The 23,254-nt window shown below is 41.9% G+C and overlaps 1 protein-coding gene across 5 annotated transcripts in view; it reads left to right on the top strand.

Annotated features, from left to right (window-relative positions):
- Positions 1 to 21,957, top strand: part of LOC117821356 (neuron navigator 1-like) — a 126,935-nt gene extending 104,978 nt beyond the window's left edge. For all 5 annotated transcript variants that reach the window (XM_034695561.1, XM_034695563.1, XM_034695562.1 and 2 more), the window contains 23 exons: positions 1,846 to 2,701; positions 2,811 to 3,308; positions 4,111 to 4,152; positions 4,807 to 4,955; positions 5,037 to 5,216; positions 5,318 to 5,397; positions 5,856 to 5,933; positions 9,338 to 9,421; positions 11,662 to 11,770; positions 11,853 to 11,974; positions 12,579 to 12,808; positions 12,909 to 13,071; positions 13,178 to 13,376; positions 13,485 to 13,573; positions 13,665 to 13,763; positions 13,848 to 14,019; positions 14,130 to 14,392; positions 14,488 to 14,639; positions 16,075 to 16,146; positions 16,259 to 16,464; positions 16,555 to 16,673; positions 16,780 to 16,968; positions 19,457 to 21,957. In XM_034695561.1, the coding sequence (XP_034551452.1) occupies positions 1,846 to 2,701; positions 2,811 to 3,308; positions 4,111 to 4,152; positions 4,807 to 4,955; positions 5,037 to 5,216; positions 5,318 to 5,397; positions 5,856 to 5,933; positions 9,338 to 9,421; positions 11,662 to 11,770; positions 11,853 to 11,974; positions 12,579 to 12,808; positions 12,909 to 13,071; positions 13,178 to 13,376; positions 13,485 to 13,573; positions 13,665 to 13,763; positions 13,848 to 14,019; positions 14,130 to 14,392; positions 14,488 to 14,639; positions 16,075 to 16,146; positions 16,259 to 16,464; positions 16,555 to 16,673; positions 16,780 to 16,968; positions 19,457 to 19,552 (4,247 nt within the window). In that variant the 3' untranslated portion in view covers positions 19,553 to 21,957. The remainder of the gene's footprint in view (positions 1 to 1,845; positions 2,702 to 2,810; positions 3,309 to 4,110; positions 4,153 to 4,806; positions 4,956 to 5,036; positions 5,217 to 5,317; positions 5,398 to 5,855; positions 5,934 to 9,337; positions 9,422 to 11,661; positions 11,771 to 11,852; positions 11,975 to 12,578; positions 12,809 to 12,908; positions 13,072 to 13,177; positions 13,377 to 13,484; positions 13,574 to 13,664; positions 13,764 to 13,847; positions 14,020 to 14,129; positions 14,393 to 14,487; positions 14,640 to 16,074; positions 16,147 to 16,258; positions 16,465 to 16,554; positions 16,674 to 16,779; positions 16,969 to 19,456) is intronic.
- Positions 21,958 to 23,254: the final 1,297 nt, after the last annotated feature.

Raw genomic sequence — 23,254 nt, 5'->3', positions numbered from 1 at the left:
GTTAAGAAGCTGTGCAGGTGTTCTTCCTGTTTATCAGTCTGTCAGAGCAGAGCAAATGGCTGCTGACCGGTCATGTGTCTCCCTCTCTTTTTCACCCCTGTCACATGCACTTACTCAGACACACACTGCATGCAGCCACCTGTGTCAACAAATGTGACACATATTAGAACCGCTAAATGTAATGACTGAAACTGTGACTAAATCACTTCAAATACAAGTTGACAATGATGATTGTGTGGATGAAAGTAACATTGAGTTAAATATCACCACCTTCCTTTATTCAGACTTTTGCCAACAGGGAGGAGGTTCACTTATACTAGGAGGGCAAGATCAAACCAATATCTTAGATCATTTGTCCTGTTGGGTTTTTAAACAAACTGTAGGACCTTGACTTGGTCTCGTGTACAGGAAGGATGATGTCATCCACGGGAGTTTAGTTATATGGATATGTACTTGAATTGATTTGTGAACTTGTGTTTGTTGTTGTGTGTATTGCTTGAATGTATAGGATGTGTGTAGGACTGCTGTTGCGAACCAAATTGCCCCTTGGGGACAATAAAGATTTTCTAATCTAATCTAATCTAATATAAGTGTAAATAATCTCCCTTTGTTAGACCTGAGATGACAAAGTCATGAGAATGTAAAGGAGCCAGCATGAGTCTGTGTTCAGATCTCCACTCCAGCAGTTTAAAACCTCCTCTACACACGTCTCTGTGTCATACTGTGAGCTCCACTGTCTCCACAGCCGGTGTCTATAAATCAGGCTTCATTCACATCAAAACTAATACGCACGCCTGGATCCCGTTAGTGCGTAAGTGTGTGTTTGCTTCTCACTGCCAGCAGTGTGTGATTCTGCAGCCTGAAATGTTCTGGAGCATGCAACATTGTGGTTACACGATGGATTGAGTTTATGACTCGACATGTAAACCCAGTTTTCACGTCAACTAAAGAACTGCAAGTGCAATGTGTTGTCAGTGTCACATTCCTATACGATCCCATCACTAAGGGTTGTGAGTGTGTGTGTGGTATATACTGTATGTCTGGCCCTATGTGTGCTTATGTGTCTTTTGCGGGTTTATAAATACCCTTAAGTGACTCCAGATGTCCCAAGGCAGCACGCTGGTGGGTCTCATTGAACAGCAGTTCTTTGACTCTGTTAATGCCTTGTATATAAACCTCCCATAACAACTCCTATTAGATACAAATTAAGAGCGTGGGCAGTGTGGACTGTGCTTGTGTGGGTGGTGCAGATATTACACATGTGTCTAATAGAGTGTTTTTCCCATTATAACTTCCAAACAAGCTGGATTAATTTGCCAACTAGGAAATATACAGATTGGTACAGAATCACATAATTTCCGCTCCAAAGGTTATCACTCACTCCACCCAAACATTTTCCAAACATTTTCTACACTCAGTTATTCTGGGTGTTTCATGAAGTTCTGTGGCCCTCAGACACACGCGTCTGTGAGTGTGAACACCAGTTTTCCACAGCCACGCCGAACATGTTAATCTGAGCCCTCTACAGCTGTGACACGCAGACGTGTACTTACTGGAAAGCCAGAGAAAACAGTTTTAGTTCATCAGGATGGAAAAGAGGAGTAACTGCGTGATAACTGTGTGTGTGTGTGTGAGGTTGAAGCTTGCGTAGAGTCTGGTCTACACAGTGTCTGCACAGACAAGGATTTGTTTTTATCAGCAGACAGTCAGACCTTGTAGGTGTTCAGATACGACATCATGTCCTAATATGGCTTGGTTAGTCTCTCTCACCATCAGAGACTGCTCAGGCTTTAAACTGTTCAGACTACTCATCAGGGATTTTTTTTCTGTCCTTTGACTCTGCAGGTTCACTAAAGTCAGACGGGAAGCCAATGGATAAATCTCGGTTAGCGCTGAAGACCTCTGGCCTGCAGCGCTCCTCTTCTGATGCGGGTAAAGAGCACAGGAATGGTACCAGTGGGGAGCAGCGTAAACCTCCATCCGGCCTGGTCAGGCCTTCAACTGGTGGAAACTTTGGCTTCAAAAAGCCACACACAGCTAATGGCACGAACAACTCCAGCGCAATCGCTGTCACTGGTACAGGTGGCAGCTCCATACCCTGCAACTCAGCAGCTGTGGGGAAGATTCCCAAAACATCTGGTATTCCTGTCAAACCACTGTCCGGTGGTGGAGGTAGTGGTGGTGGTGGTGGTGGTGGAGGTGGAGGAGGAGGACGAAAGACAAGTCTGGATGTTTCAAACAGCGATCAAAGCGGTTTTCTATCTCCAACTGCCAGGACGTCTCTCCAGTACCGCTCTCTGCCTCGCCCTGCAAAGACCAACACCCTCACTCTGACCCGGCCTAGCTCAGCCCGTCCTGTGAGCACCACCATGGACGCAGGCTCAGGGCTGATGAAACCCTCCGCAACAACACCCCAGGGCTCTAGGCTAAAAGAGCCCTCCTCGGGACACGGTGCTGGATCAGGGTTGAGTAAGTCCGGAGGCCGTGGGATCCCCAGCCCAGGTCCTGTCAACCAGACGGACAGGGAGAAAGAGAAAGAGAGGGCCAGAACTAAATCTGTAGTATCTGATTCTGAGTGTGGAGGCGGGTCACTGAAAGGCAGCCCTGCTCAGACTCCCTCTGAGAACGGAGGGAAGATGCAGGGGCTGAGACCTCCAAGCAGCGTCAAGAGCATGGATCTGCCCTCACCCAACACACACAGGTACCAAGGCTCATATCAATAAACATACATTCCCCTCTATCTTTTCAACACTTTGACATCCACATTATAAACATCCTTTTCCTCCATCTTTATTCTTCTTTGTCTGTAGGTTATCTGGAGTGCGCAGTCTGGCTAAACCTCCATCCATGGTCCATCTGGACAAGCTGAACTCCAGCAGCCTAGACTTAGTAGTCCACGACTCCCTCCCACCCAAGATCCCTCCTTACTCCAAGCTCCAGGACCTGGCCTGCTCCACTGGTCCCTGCCTGACCCCAAGCCCCGCCCCTTTACTCAACGTGAACTCCTCTGCCTGCTTCTCTAGCTCCGGCACAGGTTTGGGACCCAGGCAGGTCTCTTCTCTGGGAGTTGAAGTGAGTGCAGGGAGCACCTCTCCTCTCATCTACCCTCGTCTGTCTGGGCTCCATCGCAGCATGGAGTCACTGCCGCTCCACATGAGTCTGGCCCCAGAGCCGAAGGAGAAGGAAAGGGAGAGCTTGGTGCGAGGCTACACCACCTTAGAGTCCCGGGACAAAAATAGGCAGGAAGACAGAGGCCCTCCTGCCAGCTGGAGCTCTGGAAGTAAAATCTCAATGTCTCTGATTGACAGGTGAGAGTCATTTCTAATGAAACACTCTTTAAAAAAATGTCTGCATAATTTGTAATTTAATTCTCTCCACCAGTTATCATATATTGTCCTGCATGTTCTGGAAAACTAATATGTAGCTCCACCTACTGGTCATCTGAGGAACTGCACTGTGTTGTGAATTGTTCAGTGGAGGCAGGCGTGATAAGGGCTGCTCTTTGATAATCAGTTCACTTTGTTCTGCACTACAATCATGCATTTCCCTTGCCACATGCAGCGGCCACAGAAAAAGTGATCTGGTTGGCATTTGATGACAAACTCTGCTTATTCTGGTGGAAATGTGCCGGTTTTTAGACAGCAGTGTCATCAATGAAGAGCAAGAAAGAACACATAAAAAGGAGGGAAAGAACCGCAACAAAACACGGTTACAAAGTTTGTCGTATTTTTCAGCTATGCTAGAATCATTGCCCAGATTAATTTGCATTGTATATTCTTATACAAATGATTTACTAAATAAACATATTTAAAATACAGCTTAACGAGAAGGCTAAAAATAGCATCCACATTGTTAACTCACAAGTAAGTTGGACCATATGCTTGCGCGCCTCCCACACACACACACACACAGACACTGGGTTTCCAGGCTGTTATTATTCCAGGCCTATTATCAGTGCTGTACAGGCCCCAATGACTGAAGTCATAATTACGGGCTGACACCAGCTGTCTGACAGTCGCACTGTGCTTCTTTGTGCATGCTGCCTGTTCTTGAGAGTTTAATAACTCCCTGCACCACTGGTTTAATAATGACATTGTTTAATCTCCACAGCTCTCAGAGAGACAGAAACACGTTGCCAAAGAAAGGTTTAAGGTAAGTGGTCACACACATACACACACACATGCATACACACCCTTATTAATAGGATTTTCAGGCAATGATAGCGTGATGCAATCTGGCGGCAGTTCATTAATTATAAAAGTACAGAGAGCCCATTGATAAGATCTTGAGTGAATGACGGGTGTGTTAATCCCCATATTTCCTGTCAATTGTATTCCAAAAAAAATACTGCCTTAATCCCTAAAATGACTCATTGTGGATTACTGGGAACATTTTGTTTCTGATTAGCTGTTTTGACACATGCTCTGGAACATTTCTGAAAATTTCAGGAGCTCTGCCACTGAAATTTTGCTGAGTTGACAATTCATACTGGTCCCCTCAGTGTGAGGTCATCCCTAGGGGCCACACATTGACAAATAGATGCTGTGGTAGTCATGGTGTAATGTTTTACAATCTCATCCAAGATTAAAGCGATCTTTTATTTAAAAATAAAATGCGCGCAGTTGTTTTAAGGTAAATATTATGTCCTTATTGGTTAGTGAAGTTATTGAAAATGTGCATTAAAAAAATCAAACAGAAAAAGCTCTTAGATCTGCTCATAATTACATTGCAATATATAATCTTATGGTCGAACTGCACACTTACTTTTTCCATTTTGACCGCTGACTCTGTCCTCTTCCTGTGTAGTTTCAGCGGTGCCCCCCAAGCTGAGGATGAAGGGAAGGAAAAAGGAGAGAGGAGACACTCCCACACTATCCTCAGTATGACTGACTCACTCACTCTCCCTCTGCTGTCCTCCCCCACCTCCCTGCCCCGCACCTCTAAGACCAGTATGGGTAAGTATACCTATGCATTTTTGTAATTGCATATATAAAATTGGCAACTTTATTTATTCAACGTCTCTGGTGTCCCTGTAGTACCCAGCCCGGTCGGTGGACCCCCGAGAATGACTCGATCCAACAGCATCCCAACACACGATGCCTCCATGGAGCTGTACGGAGCATCTCCGCTGGGCAGCACGCTGTCTCTGGCTGACCGGCCTCGCAGCATGGGAATGATTCGCTCTGGATCCTTCAGGGACAAGGAGCAGGATGAAGGTGAGCTCCTGATTGTTTGCATGTTTTCTGTTCACTGTTTTTGCAACCCTGTTTCCAGATGAGACTCTAATCGGTTTACTTTGCTCTTATTTGTTTTACAGTACATGGCTCTGTACTCTCCCTGGCATCCAATGCCTCATCAAGCTACTCCTCCGTGAGTGTGGGCGGCATACAGACTCAGGTAGCTACAACTCAGTATGTGGTATGATGGTATTTATGTGTGTTTGTGTTTGCAGTGATGCTTCCTTTTGTTTTCACACTTTGAAAATGCTGCAACACTTTCTTCCTTTGGCTGCCAAATACCCTATTAGTCTTTCGTTCCTTGCCTGCCCTCTCGGCTCTCTTCCTCTCCTCTCCTTTTGTCTCATCTAACATCTTGACTTTTACTCCCTCTGCTTCCAAAGGCTGAGGAAAGGATTCAGGGAGAGGTAAGTGTGCTCTTTCCGGCTCTTTCTTCCTCTCCAGCTCATTACTGCTCCACATCCATCCATCACTCTTAACTCCCCTTGTCTGTGAGAGAACAAGTCTGTCAGTCATGTCATGGTCGACATCCTTAAAACTTGTCATTGTGGTGACCTTGTCACAACTCTGGTGACCTTGTGTTTTTCTAAATTGTAATAAACTTTTGTTTTTTCACAGCAAATCCGTAAGCTGAGGAGGGAGCTGGAATCATCCCAGGAGAAGGTGTCAAACCTGACAACTCAGCTGACGGCAAACGTATGTAATCAATGTCTGATAACTTAACATTCATATGTTTATGTGACAGAGCTCTCTTTTTATTACGTCTCAAATGTACCATCACACATACAAAATGTCCTACAATGATAAAACAAGGATAAGAACCAGCCTGCCATTATTAGCATTTCATTTTGAACTCAATTTTTTTAAAGACTGGGGACCATTAAGCACATAATAGAAGTAAAAATGCAAACAACACTGTAATCTATCAGGCAGTTCTTCACATATGAACATATATTCACAGCTCCAATATGCAACCTTTCCCCTGAGGCAATTGATTTGTAGTAGCCCCTCCCTCCCTTTTGAAACCCCATTTACATGTCACTCATCTTGATGAACTGTCCAGCTCGACATGACATCCACCCTGAGGCAGACGGAAACTGATACCCATAATAAGGACTTCACGTGTTGAGCAAGCAGTTGCAGACTAAAAAGAGAGCAATGTCAGGGTGTCTGCAGCTGGGTTCACCATTGTCCTTTTGCTTTTCACAGCTTCATGTAGAAACCAAAAAGGCAACGTGGTGGATTGATGTATTCAGATTAAGATGGGCTAGTTTATTGCCACTTCAGGTTTGCTCTTGCTGTGAAGACCAAACCCAATATATCTTTCCAAAGCCTCTTGCACATTATTCCTCTGCAAAATAAGGTAACACATTAAATAAGGTAAATACATTCTAAAACCCATAAATAAGCTAGCCTGTTGCACCTGCTGACATGCGTTTTCACTGTGATAAACATGAAGTTTACTTTGATTATAATCATTATTATATAAAATATTATTATTATAATTATTATTTTAACAACATTTATCTTATTGATTTAGTTATCTATGTATTTCTTGTATTTATTTGATATTTTTAACTTAAACAACTTTTTAATTTTGCTTTCTACCCTTACTTATTTTTTATTTTTGTATTTAAGTTTTGATTCAGAACAAAATCTAAACATGTTTTGCAGATAGCCAAAGTAACAAAGCATTTTCCAGAAAGTAAATACATACATAAAACAGGTATAAGACAGTTGTCTAATCATTCTTATAAAATGAGGTGATAATAGTGGTGAGAGAAATAAATATATATATATATTTTAAAAGAAAATTCAAAGCTTGGTAATGCCATTGTGAAGAAAAGTAGTGTGCCGGGATTTATAAACAAATAGGATCGTTGTCGTATACATCTATATACATGTATATACCCTGGCCTACATGAAAACAATTAAAAACATATACCTGCACACGTACAAACCCACGTAGATAGATCAGTAAAATAATGTAAATAAGCTAAAAGTAAATAAACTCTCGCGGAAACAAGTACCCAAGCTTACAGATTTAAATCTACCCTTACTTATTTCATTAATTTTATTGAATTGATTTTATTTTGATTTTAACTTTCTTTTTTATGATACTATTTATTATTTTAAACCTCTCTGTTGTTTTCTGTCTCTTTGTTCTTGTGTGAAGCACTTTGGGCTGCATGATTGTATGAATGAAAGGTGATATATAGATACAGTTGACTTAAATCCGCTATTCAATCAATCAATCAAGCTTTATTTATATAGCACATTTGATACAAATCAAATGCAACCCAAAGTGCTTTACGGTGATTGAAAAACAAGGAAGAAGCAGAAATAAAACAATGGCAAGACATATTAGGGGAAAATAATAATAATGGTAATAATAAAAATAGTACTAATAAAAATAGAATAAAATAGAGACTAAAATAGAGACTAAAATAGAGACCAATGCACACCAACAATAAAATATGTGTTATTAAAATAAGTTAAAGCATCAAAATTAAGAATACAAATAGTTAAAATTGTTTTTTAAAAGACTAAGGATAAGAGTTGAAAATAAAACTAAGGCTAAAATATCAATAAAAACTGAGTAGATAAATAAAATAAATAATGAATGAATAAATAAAAAAAGAAAAAGATAACAGTTAAAATTAGTAAAATAATAAAGCAGCATTTAAATCAATATTACAGTTAAAGGTAAGTAATAAAATTGTTAAACCCTACCCTACTTAAAAGTCTCAATATCTCTATCAGCTCCTCAGCTATTGACTTGTCTTTGAGTAAGGTCCCTGTTAGACAAAGTGTATTACAATCTGAGTCTTCTCTCGTTGGAACTAGTGGGCCTGCGTTGACACAGAAAGTATAATGCATCTGTTAATACTTATTTTGATTGGATTGGTTAGCATGAACAAAAATACCCAACACTCTCTCTTCCTGCCTCCACATACTCTATTTTTCACTGGAGGTGAAGAATGTACCCTTCATTCAAACTAGGAAAGAGACTCGCAGAGAGAGATTTACATTAAACTGCGGCATGTCAGTCATACATCATTTCTGTGCAGCCTCAGCACATTTCTCATCGGTGGTGAGGCCTGTATAATGCTAACCTTCTTCTGAACCTCTCCCTGAGTCACTTAGCTGCAGTGCACACACAGACACACACACACACATACACTGTGACACACATGCAGGTGCCTTACCCTTCTCTCTACTCTGCAAGGTTGCCTCTGAAACACCACCCATTGGTCCGAGTGCAGTGCAGGCGATATTCATGGCTTCATGCAGCACACATCAATCAAGTGTTTTCTTTGTCGTGTGTGCATGTGTGCATGCGTGCATGTGTGCATGCGTGCGTGTGTGTGTGTGTGTGTGTGTGTGTGTGTGTGTGTGTGTGTGTGTGTGTGTGTGTGTGTGTGTGTGTGTACTCTGTCCCCCTTGCTGGTCTTTGCATACTGTATGACCTTATTATCTGAGGACAATGAATATGCAAAACAGATGCTGGGATCACAACAGGATCATGTGCTGGATTAATGACTGGGCTGAACCCATTATTTTACTGTATTAATGTATTCTATAAAGGAGAAGGGAAAGTAATTTTCCCTTCCTGCTGGCGTCTGTAGTGGGTGTGTGTGTAAGAGAGAGATTAGGGAAGAGGTGGATTTTCCACAGGAGACATCCTGTTCTGCCTTTGTGTGTTATCCAGGGGAGAAAAAAAGAGCAGTGGAAATCTGGTGAAGGACATCTTTACGGATGAAAATCACCAGTTTCATTAGACTCTGAATACTTTATCTGTGTCTATTAGATGCTTTATCTGTTGCCACTTTATTTGTGGGAAATTGGGCCCCCTATTAAAAGCTTTAAATAGCTTCCTTGGGGTCACCCCTTTACACACAATCAACCATTGTGAAATGTTTACCGAATATATATAGATGTATATTTGTGATGATGTGTGTGAATAAAACTGAACTAAACTAAACTTTATCAAACCACAGTCATACAAATCTACACCTGTGTTGAGCAAATCCACCTGACTTCCTGTTAGATATGAATGTTCTGATAAAAGTTGCTTTTGTCTGTTCTGTCTCAAACAGGCAAATCTGGTGGCCGCCTTTGAGCAAAGTTTGGAAATGATGACGACTCGGCTGCAGAGTCTGTCATTTAGCCACGAACAGAAGGTAACATCACCTGCTCATTCACACGTCAGTGAACTTCATCTCATTTTATTTCTGTGATTTAATGCCATGCAAAACTGGATATAGAATGCTCTCTATAAATGCACCAAAGTTATTTATTACTCTCTGTTTGATTAAAATAATTACAAGGATTTAATTGATAATTTTATATCTTGTAAGATTAGTAGGAATTTAGGTGTTGTTCAGTCTTATATTAAAGAAGCAAACTTACACAAACCTAAAGAGGTCTACATACTTGATGTATTACTTCGTCGTGTCTGTCTCATGAGCAGCCTAGAGCAGTAAGCGTGCAAACACACAGCGAGGTGACTTTGATCGCAGCCTGTAAAGAGGAACTAAATGTAGGTTAGAGGCCCAGCCTTTGGTCCCTCGGGGTTACTTAGTGGCCCAAAGTGCAAACAGCTTGCACGTGCACTCACACCAAACAGCACATTCCAGCATTCTTCTGCCTTTGTGTCTGTGTTGGTGTGAGAGAATTGATCAGCGCTTAAGGCGGTGTTCAGTTCAGTGTGTGTATAAATGTGAGGACTCTCTCTCTCTCTCTCTCTCTCTCTCTCTCTCTCTCTCTCTCTGTCTCTCTCTCTCTCTCTCTCTCTCTCTCTCTCTCTCTCTCGCTCTCGGTGCTTCATGCCCTGCTGCTCTCTCTGAAAGGCTTCGTCTAGACCCTCCAGAAAAAGTCTTTGTTTTTTGTGCCAGCGCACTGACCTGTGCAGCTCAACCCTGGAGCACAGGCTCTTTAACTTTGAGGAGACGGGTCGGGCGGATCCATTTAGAGAGGAGTGCAACCGACTTTAACGCACAACAAGCAGCACAGAGAGGTTCCCCTGTTCCTGGCCCTTTGTCCTTTTGAACTGTCCAAATCATGTGGGAGATCGAGCCTGCCAGGTGTTTGAGGACTGTAAGGCAGGCTTGAGTTGTAGGGCTAGATTAAAACATCCGCGACACCACTTATCTCCCAAAATATGTGAAAATGTACAGTATCTCACAAAAGTTAGTACACCCCTCACCTTTCTGCAAATATTTAATTATATCTTTTCATGGGACAACACTGAAGAAATGACACTTTGATACAATGTAAAGTAGTCAGTGTACAGCTTGTATAACAGTGTACATTTACTGTCCCCTCAAAATAACTCAACACACAGTCATTAATGTCTAAACTACCGGCAACAAAAGTGAGTACACCCCTAAGTGAAAATGTCCAAATTGGGCCCAAAGTGTCAATATTTTGTGTGGCCACCATTATTTCCAGCACTGCCTTCACCCTCTTGGGCATGGAGTTCACCAGAGCTTCACAGAGCTGGTGGATGTTAGAGACCTTGCGCTCCTCCACCTTCCGTCTGAGGATGCCCTACAGATGCTCAATAGGGTTTAGGAGACATGCTTGGCCACTCCACCACCTTTACCCTTAGCTTCTTTAGCAAGGCAGTGGCCGTCTTGGAGGTGTGTTTTGGGTCGTTATCATGTTGGAATACTGCCCTGCGGCCCAGTTTTTGAAGGGAGGGGATCATGCTCTGCTTCAGTATGTCACAGTACATGTTGGCATTCATGGTTCCCTCAATGAACTGAAGCTCCCCAGTGCCGGCAGCACTCATGCAGCACCAGACCATGACACTCCCACCACCATGCTTGACTGTAGGCAACACACACTTGTCTTTGTACTCACCTGGTTGCCACCACACACGCTTAACACCTTCTGAACCAAATAAGTTTATCTTGGTCTCATCAGACCACAAGACATGGTTCCAGTAATCCATGTCCTTAGTCTACTTTTCTTTAGCAAACTGTTTGCAGGCTTTCTTGTGCATCAGCTTTAGAAGAAATGTGAGGGGTGTACTCACTTTTGTGAGATACTGTATCTTGTTTATTCTGAATGTTTTCAACACAAACAAGAATAATGAAACCTAACCATATCACCACTCTGAGACTGAGCAATAGAAACTGTTTAAAATGATGTGCTTGTACGTGCATAATACAGGGAATGTAAAAAGTAGTAACAGTTATATATGTGTAGGTGAATACAACACCATTAAGGAGAAATTGTCAGGGGTTCATTTGCATCCCCCCCTCATGTATCACTGAAACATATTTTCTAAGCTGACCCACTTTGGAAAACCTTGTTAGCTTTGTATCCAGTTAACTGAAACAAAACAACTGTTAGTTAACGTTGTAACAGTAGGAAATGATTCACCCTTACTGATATTTATCAAATGCTCATACAGGACTCTGAGCTGATGGAGCTGAGGGAGACCATCGAAGCTCTGAAGACCAAGAACGATGAAGCCCATGCTGTCATACAAGGAGCTTTAAACACGCCAGATAACCTGACAGGTTAGCAGAGTGACCTGTTGATCTTTCATCTTCTTCTTGTGTCTGAGCCTGTTTTGACGTTAAGTGTCCTTATGTCTTCCAGACGTGCAAATTCGACGTCAGAACTCCTGTGAGAGCATCTCCAGTCTCAACAGCCTGACCAGCATGTCGAGCGTGGGCAGCTATAAAGACCAAGATGCCAAGAAGAAGAAGAAGAAGAGCTGGGTAAGAACGCACCCTGCGTGTGAACTGATATCTCACTCTCTCTACCTAGTGTTGGTTTGTGCTTAGAGTGACAGCCTTTGTGTTAAGTACACAAACCCAACAGCAGCATGTATGACCAGACTTTCCCTCCTCTGTGTTGTTATTTTTCCTTCTTAGGTCTTTGAGGTGAGTGCAGTCATTGAGTACAAACTAAGACTCTAATTTAATCATACAGCATGATAGACCATCAGCCCTCCATCTCTGCTTATTGAGCTCCCAGACTACTGATAGACTGTTCTGTGCATATGTGATTCAAACAGATTCAGTTAGAGCGGCAATCAGCAGACATGATGCTCATGAAAAGTGGACCTCTCCCTTTTTTAATCTAAGTTAATGAAATACTGTGTTCCTCTTTATTTCAATCATGCACTCACCCCTCAGTGAAATGTAGTACAGCCTTACCATGTAACCCACACCGATCTAGTAGCTAATATGCAAGCTTAGCATGTGTCAAAACAGTCCTAACTCCTCCTTCTTTTCACCTCTGAGTGATAAATGCAGGAACCTCTGAGTTATTTGTTCAAATTGTGTCTCTCTCCTCCCTGCTTGTCCCATCTCCATGTAGCTGAGGAGCTCCTTCAACAAGGCATTCAGCATTAAGAAAGGCACGAAAACATACTCGGACATCGAGGAAATCGCCACTCCAGACTCCTCGGCTCCTAACTCCCCAAAGATGAGTCACGAAGGGGGAGAAGGAGGAGAAGGAGGAGAAGGAGGAGAAGGAGGAGAAGGAGGAGAAGGAGGAGAAAACCTGTCTTCATCTCTGAAAACCTCGGCCTCTGCCACCTCTTCTGTGTAAGTACACAGCCCAGCCCAGCCCAGCTCTCTGTTTGAAGAGTGAGGAGGCCACTTTGGTTTAAAACTGTGTCTGATGAGCGTGTACTCTTTTCTCTAGGATCATGGAGATTACAGAAGAAGGAGACATCGAGGAAACAGCGGTATCAGAGTTACGCTCAGAACTCTGGGTAAAAGAGAGAGAGCTGACAGACATCCGATTGGAGGCGTTAAGCTCTGCACATCAGCTGGAGCAGCTCCGAGAAGCCATGACCAACATGCAGGTTTGTTTTCTAACATCTGCATGCTCAGTTCAGTAATACATAGAGCAGGAATGCAATTTTATTATAATGTAGTTTGAATTAAAACAATGTACCACTTACATCCTAGTCCACGGTGGAGAACCTGAAGACGGAGAATGACCATTTGAAAACAGGAAGTCAGCCTAATCTCCCTGGCTCTGGCCCCACATCTTCCACGTCCCAGCCCTCAGGCCTGGCCTCACTCCTGGGACCTTCCCTGAGGCAGCCGATGAGCATGTCCCTCACCAAGTCCTTCAGCCTCAGCCTGAATGACTGTAAAGATCCAGGTACACAAAAATACAAGGAATTTCAATGATACTCACCCAACACAAGAATAAAGAAAGTTCTATTCATGAACTCCTTTCTTACTTCTCTTTGATCTCTTCTTTTTCCAGACTTGTCTCCTGTTGAGACGCTAAGTGTGTCTTCTCAGCTGGATGAGATGTCTGCACGAGTACTGGTACACATTGGAGATCAACCAGAGGTAAACAAAATGCACCTTTAATCACCACAGTAAGAAGTAGGCTGCCCAAAATCTGAGGTACTGAGCACTCGTTCCCTCTGTGTCTCTGCAGGACAGTAAACAACAACAGGACTTCTACCTGGGCTCAGTACCAATCAATGCGAGGACAGACTGGGGCTGTCTGGACTCTCTCATAGCCAAGACCTTCAAGGTAAGCTGATACTTTCCTTTTTTTCTGAAACACAAAGTAAACCTTTGATTTCATGAATAACACATTTTTTTAAATTTCAATCAGGACTACCTAACTCAAGTGGACCCTACATCCAGCCTGGGTCTTTCCTGTGATTCGCTGCACATGTACCAGCTGACACAAGGAGGGCAGAGAGTGATTGGTGGAGATAAACCTCAAACGTCACCATATCGTTGTCTCAGCAGCGGTTCAGCTCGAATATTGGTCACCCTGAAAGGTAAGAGAGTGACAAAAGAAACCACCTTTCAACTTTTGCTTTGTAAGGTGATCTTGAGTGTTTTGACAATGCCTGTCCTTTTTTCTCATCCTATTTCTGCCCGTCTCCAGGTCTCAAAGAGAAATGTGTCGACTCGCTGGTGTTCGAGACTCTGATTCCTAAGCCGATGATGCAGCACTACATCAGCCTGCTGCTGAAGCACAGACGTCTGGTTATGTCTGGGCCCAGCGGGACAGGAAAGACTTACCTGGCTCAGCGTCTGGCCCACTACCTCCTGCAGCGCAGCCAGAGCGACTCGCCAGAGACCGAACACGAGCCCCTCATAGGTCGCAGCGCCGCCGTCACCTTCAACATGCATCGTCAGACGCAGAAGGTAAACTACAACTGAAGACTTTATCAGCCTGTTATCTTGTGCCCCTTTTTTTACAAACTCAAAAACACATGCCCTCTTCTTCTTTGCTTTCACAGGAGCTGCAGTTGTATCTGTCCAATCTAGCCAACCAGATTGACAGAGAGAGCGTAGGAGAGCTGCCACTGGTTGTTTTGATAGATGACATCAGCGACTCCGCAGCAATCACTGAGCTGGTTAACGGAGCGCTCACCTGCAAGTATCATAAATGGTGAGTAAACTTAAACACTCACAGTATTTCACTTAAAGCTGCTGTTGGTAGTCGTGGTATAAACATCAGTTAGGAGAGAGATTTCATCACTACCCCTCCCCTCTCTGCTCCCGTAACCCCACCCGCAAAAGATTGTTGTGCACATAGACATAATAAAGAGTAGACGCCGCATCGACCGCTGCTACCTATTGGCGCTGACGAGCCGTGGGGCCTCCATCTTGGTCCGGTCACCCGCTCCACTCAGTGTAATCTGTTAGGCAGGCGCAATTAAGTGTCAGCGCATTTAATCAATCATAACTCGCTGAATACTAAACTGATTTTCATGCGGGTTTTTTTTTTCTGCAAATGTCATACATGTAGATATGATACAGGACACATGGTTCGGCGTATCTTAATATTCATAGTGGGCTTAACAGTAATAGAATATTCTGATATGTGATATATGTGATGTATGATAGGTATTTTGCCGCACAGTGCTCTGGCATCTTGAAGTCTCTGCTGCTTCAGTTTACGTTTACAGGTAGGATCATGGGTAGGATGACCGGACCAAGATGGCAGTCGTATTTCTTTCGCCTCAGCAGCCAATGCTGTCATGAACCTGAGCACAGAAAGGCGGACACAAATGCAACACACCAGACCAGAGTTCCAAAAGGCAAAGGGTTTAATCAAAAACCAGGCAGAGTCGGTACACAGGAAGGCAGTCAGATCAGGCCGAGGTAACAGACAGACGTGAGGCAAAAGGCGAGGTCTAAAAAGGCAGGCAGAGATCAAAACCGGCTAGACTGTGTCATGTAGGCTATTGATGAAGATGGAATGCTGGGACGTAGACTGTAAGGTACAACGAACTGGCGACGAGACAGTGAGAAACAGGAGGTTAAATAAGAGGTAACGAGGGTGATGGGAAACAGGTGGGGAGAAACAATCAGGGAGCAGGTGTGACCAGACGAGAACACAACTGAAACAGAGACAAGGGTTAGTGATTTCAAAATAAAACAGGGAAGACGAGACATGAAGGTGTAAAATAAAAGAAACTTGACAGACATGACAAATGTGGCGTCTACTCTTTATATGTCTATGGTTGTGCATGTTCTATGAGGAAGTAGCGGCTTCCCAGTTAATCAGGGCGACGTAGTGGGGACGCCACTCGACCAATCAGGACAGAGGGTTGGGGAGTAGCTCTGATTGGTCCGTGATAACGGGAACGAGGGGGATAATAAAATTGGTTGATACAAAGGCATTGGAAAACACAGAGATTTCGCCATAATCTCAAATTACTCCACTTACAGATGAGTACCGATGGGTATTATGACCTTTTCTCCAAACTCAGCAGAAAAAAAGTACAGATTTTTACACCATTCCTACCAACAGCAGCTTTAAGAGGTAAAGGAAGCTTTTGTGGACTAAAGTTTCAAATCTCTTCTGTTTAATGCTTCAGTCCTTACGTCATTGGAACAACCAATCAACCTGTGAAGATGTCGTCCAACCACGGACTGCACCTCAGCTTCAGGTGAGCACAAAGCCAGACATTTTTCCTATACCTCCTCAATTATTTAACGATTAAATTGAACATGAAAGCTTTCATATAGAGTTGAAGTCTTACTTCTGGCATGTGACCACAGGATGGTGACGTTCTCTAATAATGTGGAGCCTGCCAACGGGTTCCTGCTAAGGTACCTGCACCGTAAATCTGTCGAGGCCTACCAGGAGAAGGATCATGATGCAGCGCGCCATCAAGCCCTCCTACGCGTACTAGACTGGGTCCCTCAGCTCTGGTATCAGCTGCACGCTTTCCTGGAGAAACACAGCACTTCAGACTTCCTCATAGGTGAGAGATGGTGACCAGAAAACAGGGAATGTGGGCTTTTATTAGATCTGAAGAAGGGGGTGATTTAACAGAAATGTCTTCCCCCTTTAGGTCCCTGCTTCTTCCTGTCTTGTCCTGTATCAGTGGCAGAGTTTAGACAGTGGTTCATTGACCTCTGGAATCACTCCATCATACCGTACCTGCAGGAGGGAGCCAAAGATGGCATCAAGGTGAACACACAGACACATCCTCCAAGTCCGACATAAATCCTGATAACAAGCTGACTCCTACGCCTCGTCTGTAGTTGTTTTTTCAAATATATACTTTCTCTCATAGGTGCACGGGCACAAGGCAGTATGGGAAGATCCAGTGGAGTGGGTGAGAGGGACTCTCCCATGGCCCAATGCACAGCAGGATCAGTCCAGGCTCTTTCATCTACCTCCCCCCAGCATAGGTCCACCCGGTGAGGAGAAGAAGCTCCCAAAAGACACACCTCCACCCAGCACACTGGAGTCAGACCCACTGGTGAGTGTGAAGGTGTCAGTCAATAAGCAGATCATTAGTTTGGAAACAAAAATATATATATATATATATATATATATATATATTTATTTTTGTTATTGGACAGCAGTTTGTTGTACAGAGCATTAACATATAAAAGAGAGAATAATGTTCATTTCCTTTGCAGTCCTCCGTTTTTAAAGATTATTAGAACTAAATACAACCTGGGGGAGACATGTTTACATTAGAGTGAGCCAGAAGCATTTCAGGCAGAGATAAGTGACAGAAAATCACACACAAAAAAACAAATAAACATGTAATCAGCTAAGACAAGACAGCATCACCGGATCCTTGAATGGTATCATCTACAAAATCTGTCTGTAGAGGTTTTACATACTTAGTCCACTTGGTCCAGAGTTTTATAAATACGTCCTTCTGAAGTCGTAAACAGAGAGTAATCTTTTCCATAACATAAATATAATTTACTATATCAATCCACTCCTGTATTGTGGGAGGTTCAGGAAGTAACCAGCGCCTCGTAAGGGCTTTTTTACAAGCACAACTCAAAACGGCGAACAGGTAGTTATCAACAGGCCTCACCTGTAAATCTACACCTCCTAAAAACAATGTAGTAAATTGTAGGGGCAGGTCAGTATTAAATATACTTTTTAATATTGTATTGAACTCTATCCAGAAGGTTCTTATTTATTTATTTATTTATTTATTGTTTAAAAGGACCATGCATATTGATTAACACTTCTGTAAATATGCCAGAGTTAGCCAAAAGGCTAGTTTACATCTGTAGTCCCTTGCCAGATGTTAAAAAGGCTCCCTGAAAAGATCAAGATTAAAAAAAGATAAAATTGAGTAAAATAAGATCAAAATAAGAAGGTAGAGGAGAAACCAAAACACAAACAAACAAACAAACAAACAAAGAAGGGATGAAAAGAAAAGTACAAATAGCACCATACGATTAAAAGTGACTAAAAGCTACATAAGGACATGATATGACCGTCTTTGAGAAAGTGTCCATGGACATAAAATACATGGAGCAAGACAATCAGGAAACAGCAACAAGGAGATGTTAAAGATGACATGCAGACACAGCAGGACAACATTTAACAGTGCTGTACACATTTACATCAGGCAGTGACTATCAATCATTGAACTAGCTGCATACAATTCAAATTAAGCAACATAGACTGAGCAACAGATGAGCACAACGAATAGACAACACTAGCAAGTTAACACTGGACATTCCCAGTATATATGCCAGTGGTCTGCTTCCTGAAATCTAGTTTGGAAATTTAATCTATTGACTAAAAGGAACGTTTTTGTATCTGGTTTTACTTTTGAAGAGGCTTTCACCAAAGATGATTTCTCAGATTTCATTCACTGATTTCTCTGTCAAGTTTAAAACTCAAGACTGTTTTCTAACAAGTAGCCTTTTCTTGAGGGACATGCATCATGCTTGCACTCTCAAAAACTGTATCTTCAATGAAAAATGGCAACACTGTATTGTGCGTGTCTCTCGAATGTGAGGGTAATCCATTATTCCTCCATTTCTTCCTGTGTTTGGACAACATAACCAGACTCACAAAAACGTAAAATTGAGTAAAATAAGATCAAAATAAGAAGGTAGAGGAGAAACCAAAACACAAACAAACAAACAAACAAACAAAGAAGGGATGAAAAGAAAAGTACAAATAGCACCATACGATTAAAAGTGACTAAAAGCTACATAAGGACATGATATGACCGTCTTTGAGAAAGTGTCCATGGACATAAAATACATGGAGCAAGACAATCAGGAAACAGCAACAAGGAGATGTTAAAGATGACATGCAGACACAGCAGGACAACATTTAACAGTGCTGTACACATTTACATCAGGCAGTGACTATCAATCATTGAACTAGCTGCATACAATTCAAATTAAGCAACATAGACTGAGCAACAGATGAGCACAACGAATAGACAACACTAGCAAGTTAACACTGGACATTCCCAGTATATATGCCAGTGGTCTGCTTCCTGAAATCTAGTTTGGAAATTTAATCTATTGACTAAAAGGAACGTTTTTGTATCTGGTTTTACTTTTGAAGAGGCTTTCACCAAAGATGATTTCTCAGATTTCATTCACTGATTTCTCTGTCAAGTTTAAAACTCAAGACTGTTTTCTAACAAGTAGCCTTTTCTTGAGGGACATGCATCATGCTTGCACTCTCAAAAACTGTATCTTCAATGAAAAATGGCAACACTGTATTGTGCGTGTCTCTCGAATGTGAGGGTAATCCATTATTCCTCCATTTCTTCCTGTGTTTGGACAACATAACCAGACTCACAAAAACGTCCCTAGAGTAAACACATCTCAGTAATGATTGCAGTGCTCTCCAAGTCAGCTGATAAAAGTGTGTTCTCTTTTTGGGATGCATGTCAAGAAATATTTTTTACATCGTCAAACCAACCCATTAAAATAAAAAACGTCTAAAAACACTTCCACCACCCACAGATGGCCATGCTGCTGAAGCTCCAGGAGTCCGCAAACTACATCGAGTCTCCAGAGCGGGAAGGCTGTCTGGATCCCATGCTGCAGGCTACACTCTGAGGAGAAAGTTCAACTGTCAGTCAAACTGTGGAACTATGAACCCTTTTCTTACGGCTGGCACATCAAGTGCGCTCCCAAAGAGACTTCAAAGACTCAGCGGTGGATTCTGTTGTGTGCTCAGTGAGCAGCAAAGCTTCAAAGTGTAAAGGATCTACAGAGAGAGAGAGAGAGAGATTATGGTTGAAGGGTTTGCTCAGTCCTGCTATCAGGACTTACAAAAAGACAGTTTTAAGTCCTTTCATCAGAAGCTGTGATGATCACGTCAGGGGAAGACTCGTCTGTTCTCCGCCCTCTTCTTGCTCCGGATGGGTTGTTGTTGAATCTGCAAGTGCATGGTAACCTGAGTAATTTGATGCAAAATATGACATATAATCCTAACGATCAAAACCATTCTTCTCTGTTCATGTGTTTCCTTTTTTCAGGCCATCATTTTCCAAACAACTATTGGTGCTTACTGTTCTGGTTTTCTTTGAAGGTGCATGCCTCGTTTCAAAAGTAATTCCTCAAAAGTGACATCATCACTCGACAACAGCCAAAAATGCACTTTATTTTCTACTCATGGTAATTGGATTTTCAGAGGCTGTGTCGGTGACTTTGTGTCAAACAACAGGATGATCAGTTTGAGCAGTTCATTATGAATTCCTCTAGATGGCAGCATCTTCCTTTTTCCTGCCTCTCCTGCTGCGCAATCTCGTCAAAGGTGCTCGGTAAAGAATACAACACACTGCAACACAACCGTGACAATGGCCTTGAATGTTCTTTTTTTCTTCGGTTCAGACATCCTTTCATTCATAAATTGAATGTGAGAACTGTAGGAGCAACATGCATGGTTAGAAATATAGTGAAATAGAGAATCAGTTTCGGGTCGGTTTGTAAGGAACTGGACTCTGTAGCCACCAGAAACACTCCTACTCAACATCCAGTATTGTCACATGGGGAACTAAAATGCTTGTGTATCCACAGGACTACCATTTCTTGCTATGCTTGCTTCTATTCTGTATTTAGATACTGGTTTTAACACACAGAATCTCTTGTGATAGATGAGGACACAGCTTTGAAAATGTTGATTTTGTAGGATTTTATACTGAGTCATCTTCAGATATCATCTACCAACACAGACACTTAATATGCCATCTTCATTAGAGGCAGAGGAGTTACAAGTTTGTCGTTACTGTATCATTTTTCAACACAAAGATAAAAAAAAGAACAACACATGAAGCATTTTCCTCCACCTTGCATTTGCTTTTTATATCTTTGATAACATCCCATTATTTACAGTGTAGATATCATTTTCCTTTTCGCACACTTTCAGAGGATACTGTCAAAGTAAGGGCTGATGAAAGGTTGATACTCATCTTTAAGTGGCTTCCTCCTGTTCCTTCCCTTCATTTGTTTGCACATAATATATGTTAGAGTACTAGATGACAGAGTATTTATTGCTCATATCTTTTGACTGTTCTCGGGACGAAGGAAAAAGGCCGTAAAGGAAGGTCTTAGAGATATTCTTAAACCTCTCAGCCCTAACCCCTACACCCTGAAGTACCTCAGACTGCCATATTCTGCCCAGATGTTCCTCTACTTTTCCAAACAGGGTGCTGGTGTAAAGTAGAGACATGATGCCTACTTCTAACTGTGCCTGAATCACAATTTGGCCTGAAGCTGCTCTGAGCTGCTTTCAACTACCACACAGAGGCCTCCATTTAGAGGAAACATCATCTTCCTCTCACCTACTCTGATATCACTTAAATGTCAACACCTTGATGCTAACATTAAGGTGCAGAGTGGGTAATTTAAGCCTGACCTTTGGCTGGTGATGAGCTGTTGTTCAGCTGGTGTTTGTGTAGATAAGAATGTGGGCTGCTTGTGTGCAGTTTATCACCATTTTTAAATCCTAAGTGTCAAAGATTTGACATCTTTGCAGAGTTTCCTGGGAGTTGGAAGCAGATGTGATGTTCATGCAGGTATCCTTAATGTGTTTCCCAAAGTTTTCTTTTCATTGGACCTATCACACTTAAACCTTATCATGGGAGGGATTTTTTGATAACTGGATATCTTCCTCTTTTTCATTTTGAAGAGCAGACATTTGTTTCTTTCTTATGCAAATATTTGTAAAGGTTTTTTTCCTCTTTTGTACATGACATCACTATTGTAAACACTGTAAATAGTGCATCTGCGACAACAATCATTAAAAAAACATGTCTATATCGAGATCCAAGAGAAGGCGTACCTGTGAGGAGAACGCGGGCGTCCTGGGTGGATTTATTGTCTTCCTCTTGTAGGAAGGAGCACTTGGCTTAAAAGGAGGCCTAAGAATGGTTTTATGGCATGTCTCTATAACCACATTAAATCCCATATGTCTAACATTGAGCAAAGGACACAATAAAGTCATGCCATTCTTCACATCACTACCTGTCTCGTCTGTCTATTAATAACCCTCCTGTTGTGTTGCGGGTCAAATTGACCCATTTTAAAGTTTAAAAAAAAAAAAAAAAGTTGTTTTTTTTTTATTTAAATTTTATTTTATTTTCCAAATAACAAGAAAGACAATGACAGAGACAATACACCTAATATACAATAAGAGTAATGCACAAAAACACACAAGAGACAAAACAAACAAAACACAAGAGAAACATAGAAAGCCTTGTTTCCATGGGGTACACAATACATGTACTAACTGGCCACAGTCAGTACCCTTACTGTGTGGGGTGGATGGGTGGGAGTGAGGGGAGGGTGGGGAGGGTGGAGAGGGGGAATCAACATTAGTACAGTTTTCCATTATTATTATTAGGATCACAATTAGCTTAGATGCATATATAATTTAAACTTTTCCCTGATTATAGTCCATAGGGCTTCTGGTGTGTGATGGTCGCTGAGAGATGATGCTGCACTCTCCATTGATAACAAGTCCAAAAAGTCTGCAAACCAGTTATGTACATTAAAACAGTCCAGTTTTCGAATTTTCCAGTTCAGTAGTATTGTTCTTTTTACAGACATAAAAGCTAGACCATCAATGAACTGGGTTGCTCTTGGCTGTATATTTGTCCATCACATTTCCAAGTATGCATACATGAGGGCGATTAGGGACATGAACATTCATTAACGGCTCTAAAATATCGATTACCTGGGTCTAGAATCTTTCAACCATCGGACAAGACCACAGTTAACACATAAGTGTACCAATCCCACCGCAACCATGCCAGCACAGGTCAGAAGTATTTGGATTCTTTTTTTTTTTTTTTAAGTTTGTGGAGTAATGTAAGCTCTGTTTATGATTTTCATTTGAATAGTTTTATATCTATAAAAAAAATGGTTAGAAGTATTATTTTTAATTTCTAATGTCACAGTGGATGAAAGGCTAGTGGTATTCAGAGGTTCCTTCCATCTTAGGTAATATATGCCTTGCAAACCAGCTAAATACAGCATAGAAATCTGGGCTGCATGTGACAGAGGAGGTGTCTCGTGTTAATTTATCAACATCACTTCATAAAAAAAACTATGATTAAAAATGTAAAATAAAAATAAAATAAAAATCTATGTCATGTAAAACTATTGTATATCTATTTAGGGCTTTTCAATGTACATTTAAAAAAGTTTGAACATTAATTTCATAAAAAACGAGTGAGTTATCCTCATTGAACCATGACCTGTGAGAATTAAAGAACACCATTGCACTAAATATTGATTTAAATGGTTAGTAATGGA

The sequence above is a fragment of the Notolabrus celidotus genome, chromosome 11 (genome assembly GCF_009762535.1).
Source record: "Notolabrus celidotus isolate fNotCel1 chromosome 11, fNotCel1.pri, whole genome shotgun sequence".
In the NCBI taxonomy this organism is placed as follows: domain Eukaryota; kingdom Metazoa; phylum Chordata; class Actinopteri; order Labriformes; family Labridae; genus Notolabrus; species Notolabrus celidotus.
This window is presented reverse-complemented; position numbering and strand designations above follow the sequence as displayed.